Source organism: Hoplias malabaricus, chromosome 2 (assembly GCF_029633855.1).
Source record: "Hoplias malabaricus isolate fHopMal1 chromosome 2, fHopMal1.hap1, whole genome shotgun sequence".
Taxonomy (NCBI): Eukaryota; Metazoa; Chordata; class Actinopteri; order Characiformes; family Erythrinidae; genus Hoplias; species Hoplias malabaricus.
Window position 1 is genome coordinate 6,919,501 of NC_089801.1, and position 11,696 is coordinate 6,931,196.

The following is an 11,696-nucleotide window of genomic DNA, read 5'->3' on the forward strand; positions in this document are numbered from 1 at the left end:
CAGCGACAGCCAAAGCCAAGAGCTGCTTGGCTCCTCAGTACCTGTCGGCTGCCTCCGGAGTCCCCTGAGCCAACCAGGCTTGATAGGACTCTTTCTTCAGCTTGACAGCCCCCCTCACCCGGGGTGTCCACCACCGAGTGCGGGGATTGCCACCCTGACAGGCACCGACAACCTTGCAGCCACAGCTCCGTTCAGCCGCCTCAAAAATGGAGGTCCGGAACATGGCCCATTCAGACTCAATGTCACCAGCCTCCACCGGGATGCAATCAAAGCTCTGCTGGATGTGGGAGCTGAAGATCTTTCTGACAGGTTCCTCTGCCAAGTGTTCCCAGCAAACCCTCAGCACACGTTTGGGCCTACCAGGTCTGTCCGGCATCCTCCCCCGCCATCTGATCCAACAAGGTGGTGATCAGTTGACAGCTCAGCGCCTCTCTTTACCCAAGTGTCCAGAACGTATGGCCGCAGATCAGATGATACGACTATAAAGTCGATCATCAAAATGCGGCCTAGGGTATCCTGATGCCAGGTGTACTTGTGGACACCCTTATGATCGAACATGGTGTTCATAATGGACAAATTGTGACGGGCACAGAAATCCAAATACCGAACACCACTCGGGTTCAGATCAGCGGGGCCATTCCTCCCAATCATGCCCTACCAGGTCTCATTGTCATTACCCACGTGAGCGTTGAAGTCCCCCAGCAGAACAATGGAGTCCCCAGAATGAGTGTTCTCCAGCACCCCCTCTAGGGTCCCCAAGAAGGCATGGTACTCTGAACTGCTGTTTGGTGCATAAGCACAAACAACAGTCAGAGCCCTTTCCCCAACACGAAGACGCAGGGAAATTACCCTCTTGTCCACTGGGGTAAACCCCAACGTACAGGCGCTAAGCCAGGGGGCTATGAGTAAGCCCACTCCTGCCTTACGCCTCTCACCCTGAGTGAAAGAGCATTCAGCCCCTCTCAAGGAGATTGGTTCCAGAGCCCATACTGTGTGTCGAGGTGAGCCCAACTATATATAGCCGGTACCTCTAAACCTCGCGCACCAGTTCAGGCTCTTTTCCCACCAGAGAGGTTATGTTCCATGCTCCAAAAGCCAGTTTCAGTAACCGAGGATCAGAACGCCAGGGCCCCCGACCCCAACCGCCACCCGATCCACAATGCACCAGACCCGGATTACTACCTCTCCCACATGTGGTGGGCCCATGGGAGAGTGGACCCATGTAACTCCTTCGGGCTAAGCCGGCCGGACCCCATGAGTGAAAGTCCGGCCACCAGGCGCTTGCCAAGGAGCCCCTCCCCCAGGCCTGGCTCCAGGGTGAGGCCCCGGTAACCCTAATCCGGGCAAGGGAGGCTGTGTCCGTGTTCTTGTCTTTTTCATCCTTGTCTTTATGGATCACTCTTTGTCTGGCCCATCACCTAGGACCAATTTGCCTTGGGAGACCCTACCAGGGGCTATTGCCCCCGACAACATAGCTCCTAGGCTCACGCAGGCATGCAAACCCCTCCACCACGTTAAGGTGGTGATCCAAGGAGGAGGTATCCGTTTATCTTTATACCTTATCCTTATTGTAGCGTTGCCACTTTAAAAATCTCATTGTTTCTTTTTGTTTAGTGCTCAGTGTGTGTTTATTGTGTTTCCTTTACCGTCCTGTTAACTGGTGTCTTGATGGGCTTTGAGAGTCTGTAACATCAACTACCCTCAGTGATCATTAAAGATATCGTTCTGTCTATCATAACGATATCCTGAAACAGTTCTGTTTGTGGCCGTGTCAACAGATGCCCTATATCAGATAATATCAGGTTCATTTTCAGATCATAGCGAGCTGACATTCCAATAGCTAATTAACAGACCTACATACTTGTTTAAACTAATATATCTATACATACAATAAGTACTACCAGGTAAATACAAATACTACAACTGTTTTCAATAGTAATATTTTGTGATGTGTTGTGAATACCAATATATTTTGACACGTCCATCTGTGTAACACCCTACTAAGGCATTAGGGGATTTTTTCCCCCTTGGATGTAACTTGTCTTTACTTTAATTGACAACCAGAGAGGGACTATAAGAAAAATATACGTCAAAACTGCTATCAATTCTCTTTAGTTTGGGGCAATGACACAAAACAATGGTAAGACGTCTCAAGGTGAAGAATGTGCATAAAATATACTTGTTCTCATATGAATCACTCTATAGTTATAAATACCCTCACATCAGACATTTTTAAATGAGAGACCACCATGCACATTAGCCTCATATTGAAATGACTACAGAACAGAGAGAAAGCAAGAAAAATCTTCACTGTTCAGTAACTGCATTATATATATAAAAATATGAGTGATAATTTACCTCACATGACTTAGGTCTTCTGATATCTGGACCACGATGATAAACACTTATGAAGCTGAGCCTTTAGTTCCTTTAAGTTATTTATCTATCATAACTTCAGGAGATCCACACCAGCAGGGTGAGGAAACGCGCTCGCAAAATTATGCTTGACCCCTCACATCCTGGACATCACCTCTTCCAGACTCTCCCTTCTGGTAGAAGACTAAGGATCATCAAAAGCAGCACAACACGACATGCTAACAGCTTCTTTCCCAGAGCTGTAGCTCTCCTCAACCACAGTGAACACCTCTGAGTCTCCAAACCACTGAACTAAACCGACTGGACATAACTGCACTGAACAGGACACTTTACACACTTGCACTATGCTATTTTGCACAGCTGTACAGAAGTTCTATTTCTGTAACTTCTACAACAATATATAATATAACCTACTTTAGGAATATCTGGAAACATTTATATTCATACTCATCTGTACAGTATAGATTTATATTTTATGTTGTCTAATTTATGTCTTAACGCTCTTTTTTTTCTAGTACTTAACTGTATTTTTTTTTAGTCTATTTATTGTTTATTGTACCTCTTTTAGAGTTTTTGTTAACAGTCTGTGTACGTGTTACATGTCATACATGTGTTGCTGTCACCAAGACAAATTCCTAGTATGTCTAACATACCTGGCGAAATAAAGAGATTCTGATTCTGATTCTGATTACACCGAAAAGGTATATTAATCTGAGCCGACGTTTAATCATAGAATAAAATCTGCTGACTAACCATGACATGCTAGGAGACCTCCGGAGGCCAATCAGATGAACCACAAAAACAGACAGGCAGGCTGGGCCCAACTGCCGTTTGTCAAACAGCTTTTCTCAGGCACGGAAAGCACTTGTACTGACAAAGTTTGTGAAATAACTGTTTTAAATCATGTTGTACTTATTTTAGTGTATTGATACTAGTTATGAAATGAAATTAAAACACCTACTGCACCTTTAAAGCAGTGTACTAGCTGTGGTGAGAGCTATATTTAACACACTGCCTAATTTGTTCATTGGCAGCTATGTAGAGACTCAATGAAAATATGCTGGCCTGATTTATTTATTAATTTGTACTGTATTTCGTCCGGTGTCTACTTTAATATCGAGAAACTGGACAAAAACAGTGAGGCCAAACAACCTCAGCTAGCTGTCTAGCAACAGACAGCAAAACAATCCTCTTTAAAAGCTTTGTCATCGAAAATAAATCATTTCCGTGAGGGGTTAGCGTTAGTTTGTACCTACTTCGAGGCCAATTTAACTGCTTATTAACTTTCCTGTTTGGACTGAACCATGTAAAGACATCTCGGAACATTTAAAATGCTAAATGCAGAGCTTAGCAAGCCTCACTTAGCTCCCAGCGCCTTTGTTTAAACTCAGACTCAGAGCTCTTCTCTGCTCAAGTAACGTTAGTAGTTTTAAACACATCAATGTCTCTTCTGGACTGAGAATAAATAGCTAACAGCATTCTGTAGAAACTTATTAAGCAACATAAACTTTGCAGAAACAGATGTTTTACGCTCTCTAATGTTACATTCAGAAGGTGGAATTAAAGAAAATAGAGAGGGAATGAAGAGGTGACTGAGAGCAAAGAGGAACAGAATTTCAGTCAGACAGTCTGTCATGAACCACTGTTCCCACTGAAGATGTTTCACCTGATGATTATTCGTCTAAAGAGGGGACTTTCTCCAAAGAAAAGAGGAAGGAAATGGACAGCAAACCTAAGGGGTCGTAGACTGACCAGTTATTTGAATGACAGCAAATTCTTTCCTAATTCTACAGAAATTTTATTCTGTTGGATTTTATTTCCAATGAGAGGCGACACCTGCCTTAAAACACAAATAAACCAGTACAGCAATTAATATCAACCATTCAGAAATAAACATATTCCCAATGCTTTAATATAATTTCCACTCATTCTTTCATCACTGTAAGTGCACAGTAGTGTGGAGATAATGAGAAATAGGAATGTATACTTTGGATTCAATTATTAATTTTGATCACTATTCACTACTAACCCCTAAAATCCTGTCCTCCATTTTGTCACTGTGTGATTGCATTAACTCTAGTGTCCACTGTCTCCACCGCGACCACAGGATTCCGACTGTGGGTCAGTTTTGTGAGAGTTGATGACATCATCACCGAATCTGCCCAGAGATGCAGAATTCGAATCACAACACAAACAGAGTTGGATCGATCGAGTTGACACTTGCTTCGAGATAACGATGTCCAGAACCGTTCTGTGCCCCAGGAAAAGTGAGTTCTGTCAGAATTTCTGACACAAATTTCTTCTCTATAATGAACTCTCTGTGAAAAGTGGAGGAGACATGTTTTACAGAATTATTTATGCAGGAAAAGCCCAGTAATGAAATGAAGTATCGTTTTGTTTATATTTAAATTTGTAACTAGCTGTGAGAAAAAAATAACACAAGATTAAACTTTACAGTTTAGGGATGATTTAAGAAATTAATTTATTTATGAAACCCTGGAGCTGTAGTAAAATGTAGAAATTTGTTTGTGGGCACAGATCATCTTAAGTTTGTTACTAGATGTAGCTAGAAAGCTAACAATATCTACATCCCAGCTAGCAAAATTGTATCGGCCCACACTCGGACCACAGCCGAGTTTGAGCCAAAGCACGCCATTAGTGCCAGACTCGGCCCAGATCTGGCTCATTATCGGTTGTAATAGTTTATTTCTATACACACGAAGCTGTTCCCTGAGGCTGGTGAGAGCTGCTCGCGCGCCGCGGTCACAGAAAAGAGTGCGAATCTTCATCGTCTTCTTCTTCTGTGTTTTTACAGCGGTTCGCTTCTGCCACCTTCCGTTTTCTCGTTCAGAGTTCGTTCATTTTAAAGCTGTCGTCTTCAAAAATTTAAATAACAATTTCCTCCCTTCAGCACGGCACTGTCTACTTATTAACCCTATTTACCATAGGGTGACCAGACATCCTCTTTTACCCGGACAAGTCCTCTTTTTTAGACTTAAAAAATGTCCGGCCGGAATTTCACAAACGTCCGGGATTTTGTTTTCTAGAGCTTACATAGAACTTCGAGAAGCGTTTCGATCACAAACTAGTCCCGCCCTCCCCTACTCCGATTGGTTCGCTTGAGTGAGAAGGGGGCGTGGTGAAGTAGTCTAAAATCTTCGGATTGGACGGTCTGAGTGTAGAGCTACCGTTATTGGTCGATAACATTCTCTGTAAACATGCACCCACCCTCATCTCGAGCAGCTATGCCGAAACGTAAATGTAAGTTCTCGGATTAATTAAAAAATAAATTCCCATGTTTTGTGTAGCAAATAAAGGTGTAAAGGACCTAAAAGCACATAAAGGTTCAGCTAAACATACAACGGCAGCGAGGGGCATGACCTCATCTCACCCTCACCCCCCCCCCCCCCCCCAGTCAGTTCGTGTCCCAGTCATTACATCAATATTATAAAATATTACAATACAGAGCTTACCTATAACTGTATGGCATTTAACAAGTTAAAATAATGATTGTATTTATTTAACATTTATTACACCGTTTTCCAGACAGTTACCAGTATTTTCTTTTATTTATAGATGTGGGCCACATACGATTAATACGCAGTATTTAATAAAATGCTCTGATCAGTGTAGTGTGCTAACTGCAATGGCAATCGCCTCCCCAGCCGACAGTGCCAACGTGCAGCCGGAACTGGGCCTGATACAGGGTGCCGCATTCACGCCGAGACGGCAGTGAGCCGACAGTGCCGAGCCTGAGCCAGAATCGGCCCAGATCTACCTTGCTAGCTGGGATTAGTCTTCAAGGGGTGGGGGCTGGTGGGGGGACTGGAAACATAGGGTCCTTGAAATATAGGGGCCCTTGAAATATAGTGCTTTAGAAATATACAATATCCTAGAAATATCCTATTAGACTTAGATTATTAGTTATTAATTATTAATTATTATTGTTAATTATTAATTAAATATTGATTATTATTAGTGGATTTAGAAATATCCTAGTGGACTTTTAATAGGAATCTCCAGTGACCTCTAGGTGTTCAATCTGCGTAGACTATGTAATGTTAACATGGAGGTCTAAATTTATCCCCTTTCACAAAATGCATAATTGCAGATTTTTTTCCCGATCTTGTCTTGTTCCACAGGGGCAAACGCCGATGACCCAGCGCCCCTAGAGGCCCTGAGGTCCAACGATATTCCAGTGAACCCCGGCCTTGTCCAGAGAGGCAAGAAGAGGAGGAGGAGCAAGCTCTGCTGCAGTCAGAGAAAGAGATGGAAGGTGGAGGACGTGGAGAGGGATGAGGAGCAGAGAGCTGCCAGTGCATGGGAGGAGGAAGAGGGACAGAGCTCCAGCACATCACCCGCCTCTGTTTCCAATGAAGGAGATTCACCTGAGGGTGTGTCTCCTGAGGACAGTTCGTCCGAGGAGGGGGTTTCGCCTGAGGACAGTTCGTCCGAGGAGGGCGTTTCGCCTGAGGACAGTTCGTCCGAGGAGGGCGTTTCGCCTGAGGACAGTTCGTCCGAGGAGGGCGTTTCATCTGAGGAGTGGAGCGAGGAGCTGGACACTGAATCAGATGACGATGTTTTGAATGACACCACCTTGAGACGTGAGAAATATGGCGTTAAAATAACACACACACGTCAACAGTTCTGTAGATCTAAAATCATCCAGAGTGAATGTCCACATATCTTCTGGGCTCTGATATATGATGTTGATCTGAGTACAATTGTGGCCATTGTGAAACAAACTTCATGAAACTCAAACATCTGTTCACAAAACAAATTACTGTGATGGGGCTTTGAGAGACACCCTTCACCTGTAAGTTTCTCCAGAAAGCAGCAACAAACATCAACTCACTCTGGATGACTTTCTTCATATCGTAAACTTTAACTTCTCAGACATGTCTGACATTTGGAGGAGCTTCCCTTTAACCCTTTCCTCTCCTTGTAGGTGTGCTGGAGCTGCTGTATGAGGAGCAGGACTGTCTAGGGGAAGGAGGATACGGCTCAGTGTTCGCTGGCATCCGCAGAGAAGACGGGCTACCTGTAAATATCAAAACATTTACTTTATAGTGCGGGAAAACCAAAGGTCACTTCAGCAATTTGACACTAAAAAGCAGTGGCATTTGTTAAATCCAGTCTTTTTTTAAACTTACAGGTGGCTATCAAACACATCCCCGCAGACCATGTGACACGCACTACTGTGGTGAGTTCTTTTAATGCCTCATTCAGCTCAGCAGCCCATGAGTGACTCTGTGGAGCCTCAGCCAGGGCTCATTTTAACACACGAGGAACAGAAGCCTCAGGTCAGAAAATAACTTCAAGTGGTGCTCTCACCAAAATGAAAAATGGAGGCTGTTATAAACATGTTGACTAACCTCTTGTGGTGCCAAAACTGTCATAAGAGTGAGATCTTTCAGTTTAATGAGTAGGACAACTGCCTTCTGATGACATATCATGAAGGTGGGAGGAGCTTTTGGAAGGTGGGTTGTATGGACCAATGTAGAAGACAGACAGGTAAGATCATTGTTAAGTAAGTACCTCTGTGTCATTATTAAGGCTCTTTAGCACCGTTAAGCTCTTTGCTGCCCCCTTGTGTAGATCCATGTGTTTGTTGCTGAGGAAATCGGACTTTACTACTTTTTGGACTGATATTAAAACAGCTGTGTTCTGTTACAGACAGTGGATGGAGAACAGAGGGAGGATCCTCTGGAAGTAGTGCTGATGTCCATCGCTGGGGCAAATGAGGATGATGCCACAGATACGCAGCGCTTCTCTGTTGGGATTCTGGACTGGCTAGAACTTCAGGATGAGGTGGTGGTGGTAATGGAGCGTCCAGTGCCATCCATGGACCTGATAGATTACCTGGAGGCCAGAGGAGGATACTTGGATGAGGAGGAAGCCAAGGTGAGACACAATGCTGCTGTCGTTTTTACCACCAACACGTATCAAACCTTCCTCATCCAGTGATTGATTATTCATTAATGAATCAAATGTCCCTAAATGAACACATTCATGCTCCACAGAATGGGTCAATCGTATAAAACAGTCATTTAAAGCACTACCCAATGTATTTCAGCCCAAGTTTCAGAACAGTTTGTCCTGCGGAGCCAGAAAGCACATCGTCAAGAGCAGAACCTTTAATGTCCTGCCGTAATTGATTTAACTCCATCTTCTTTTCACGTTCAGGAAATCCTGAAGCAGCTGGTCCAGGCCATGATCGACATCCACTCCAAAGGAGTCGTCCATCGAGACATCAAACTTGACAACATCCTAATCCAGAGTGTCCCTGAAGGTCTGCGTCTGTGGATCCTGGACTTTGGCTGTGGGAGCTTTTTAACAGAAGACCCCTACAGCGACTTTGGTGGTAAGGATTAGCAACGGACGCCACCACAACTTCACTTTCTAGAAAACAATCAAGTAACAGTCAAATGACAAAAAGTTTATGGCGTTCACCGGTTAAAGTTTAACTTCACTGTTCTCCTCTGAAGGAACGAAGGACTACTCTCCTCCCGAGTGGTTTGACGATCGCTCTTACAACGCTGAGCCGTTCACAGTGTGGCAGATCGGAGTCACACTGTTCGTCCTTCTGAATGGAAGATTTCCCTTTAACAACCCCATGGATATCGTCAGCCAGGAGCTCTACATCCCCTGGTATCGTTCCCTAGGTAAGAATCACACACATAAACACAGTAATACAGTAAGACATGATCATTTCACGTCCAGAATGTCCCTAGTTTGAAAAGTGTTCGTCAAGTCTCAAAGCAGAAAATGACACATAATAAACAAACTATTCATTAATAGACAGAATAGAAGCCACTAGACACAGAGTAAAACATCTCACTGTCCGTCTTTGTCTCTCTGCAGGCTGTCGGGATCTGCTGGAATGCTGTTTGGACAAACGGCCAGGATCCAGACCTTCCCTGGAGAACATCCTGCAGCACCCCTGGTTCACAAACATCTAGCCAGCATCAGGATTTTACATGTTCAGGATATATTTCTCAGAGTATTGTACAAATGGGCGTTCTCCGTTTACAGTTTAGGTACACCACACATTTCAAAAATATTTTAGCTGAGCGTTAGTGAACAGAGTTTGTAGCTAATCAAACATACAACACTGTAAACTCACAGGTAAGACTGGTTAAACCATCTGCTCTGACCCACAACGTCTCTATGTCAAAACCATGGGTAAGTATAACATGTAGAGGCTGGTAAATGTGCAGACGCAGACTGGTCCCAAAATAATTTGGTACGAGTTTTACTAAAAGCCCATTCCCAAGATCCCCTTACAACTTTTCCTAAACCTGATCCTAATCTAAACCTGATCCTAATCTAAACCTAATCCTAATCTAAACCTAATTCTAATCTAAACTTAATTGTAATCTAAACCTAATCCTAATCTAAACCTAATTCTAATCTAAACCTAATCGTAATCTAAACCTAATCCTAATCTAAACCTAATTCTAATCTAAATTTAATCCTAATATAAACCTAATTCTAATCTAAATTTAATCCTGATCTAAACCTAATTGTAATCTAAACCTAATTCTAATCTAAACTTAATCCTAATCTAAACCTAATTCTAATTTCCAAAACAAGAAACTGCATTGTTTTTCTCTACGTTTACACTATCGCTAACATCTAATCCTAAACCTAACCCTGAACATAGCCCTAACCTAAACTTGACACTTAAAGTAATTTAAAGCACCAAAATATTTAAAACAGCTGGATTTGACTTGTTTAGTTCTTGCTAATATCAAAGCCTATAAACCTAACCATAACTTTAAACTTATCCCTGAGCCTAACTCTAATCTAACCCCAAAGACTGTAAGCCACAAAAGGTAAGAAATGGCTGGTTTTGTGCCCGTTTAACAGTGAATATTTCATCCTAGCGCTAGGCATGTTACAATAATTACTTTATCAACATTTGATGGATCTGTTTAAAAACTGTGAATTATTTTATATAATTAATGTTATATTTAATTAGACATTTTGATGTTCCAATAGCAAGGTCTGAATATTCTTAATAGGTTTTTGCAAAAAATTAATGATATTTAAAAGGGTTGTAATTGCATTATTGGGTTATTATATTAATACATCTTATATTATTATAGTCTTAAAATGACAATAATATCGTTTATCACAACTATTCTATTCATTTATTTATTTATTTATTTATTACTTTATTAGAGAATATGTCAAACACACAACAAATTGGCAATTGTGACAGGCCTAGCCCTAACCTTAGCCTTATACCTGAACCTAACTTGATTTTAAGTTCAAAAAGGTTAGAAATGGCTGGTTTTGTACTTAATCAATGCTATTGGTAATATCTAAAGCTAACCCTAAACCTATCCTTAAATCTAACCCTAAACGACCCTATTCTTAACTGTAAACGTATCCTTAATTTTAATAAATTGAACATAGCTCAAATTGTACTTTGGTTGAGTAATTGTTTCTGCCGTTATGGTTCAATATCAACATTTTATACATAAACCGGTATAAACACACTGCCGTTCAAATAAACATAATAAACTTAACAAATTAGAAACTGTTGCATGTTGTGTCTGGATTATTTTAATGCATTATCTACAGCACTTCCTACAAACCCAACTCCAACAGTAGGAACCTTAACACACACTAGAAACCAGATAATCCGATTAAATCAGTTTCAGCCTCACACCACTGGCTGCCTGCTGTAAAGTGAATTCCCCCATTTTGAGAACAGAATAACAAACCATCAGAATAAAAAGATTCGGAGCCCAGTCTTTCCACACAGAAACTAAGCTGATTTAAAAAAAAATCACTTAAACAGCTTTTCCATATAAACTCCATCACAATTAAGTTATAAGGAGTGTTGCAGACAGCCTGGACTTCTTTACCACTGAGGTCCACAGACAACAGAGGTCATATACCTCATTTCCAAAGGCTTGTGGTCTGTCCATACTGAGTCAATTCAGCTACACTGTGTGGACACATACGTTCAGCTGTGCATATACACTAAAGAAAGAAGTGAGCTTTTGGGGCTTCTAAATTTACTCACATTTCCTTTTTCTAAAAGTCTTCATATTTAATTCTGAAAAGGCTTCTCTACTGCACTGCACTGGAGACACAAGGTCAGTGTAAGATGGCTCCCTGCTCCCTACAAAATGCACTATGTCCAAAAAGTATGGCCAAAGAACACCTGTTTTGGTGTGGTTTCTACAGTCTATGTTCTACACACACTGAACTAAACGTCAGCTAATTTGACAGATAGATAGAGATGTAGGATAACATTCGAGTCTTCAAGGGCCTAGGAAAAATATTTGGCCTTGGGAACTACA

General features: G+C 42.0%; 2 protein-coding genes across 2 annotated transcripts; both read left to right on the forward strand.

Moving 5' to 3' along the window:
- The first annotated feature begins 206 nt into the window (after window positions 1-206).
- On the forward strand, window positions 207-7,673 carry LOC136674201 (uncharacterized). Its single transcript, XM_066650106.1, has 5 exons — window positions 207-453; window positions 593-681; window positions 6,488-6,980; window positions 7,325-7,419; window positions 7,532-7,673. The coding sequence occupies exons 1-5, from the start codon at window positions 207-209 to the stop codon at window positions 7,622-7,624; spliced, it is 1,017 nt and encodes a 338-aa protein (XP_066506203.1). The 3' UTR covers window positions 7,625-7,673.
- A 421-nt stretch (window positions 7,674-8,094) lies between these two features.
- LOC136686446 (serine/threonine-protein kinase pim-2-like) lies at window positions 8,095-11,235 on the forward strand. Its single transcript, XM_066660235.1, has 4 exons — window positions 8,095-8,280; window positions 8,563-8,740; window positions 8,865-9,041; window positions 9,241-11,235. Exons 1-4 carry the CDS (start codon window positions 8,098-8,100, stop codon window positions 9,336-9,338), a joined length of 636 nt encoding a protein of 211 aa, XP_066516332.1. The 5' UTR covers window positions 8,095-8,097; the 3' UTR covers window positions 9,339-11,235.
- The last annotated feature ends 461 nt before the right edge of the window (window positions 11,236-11,696 follow it).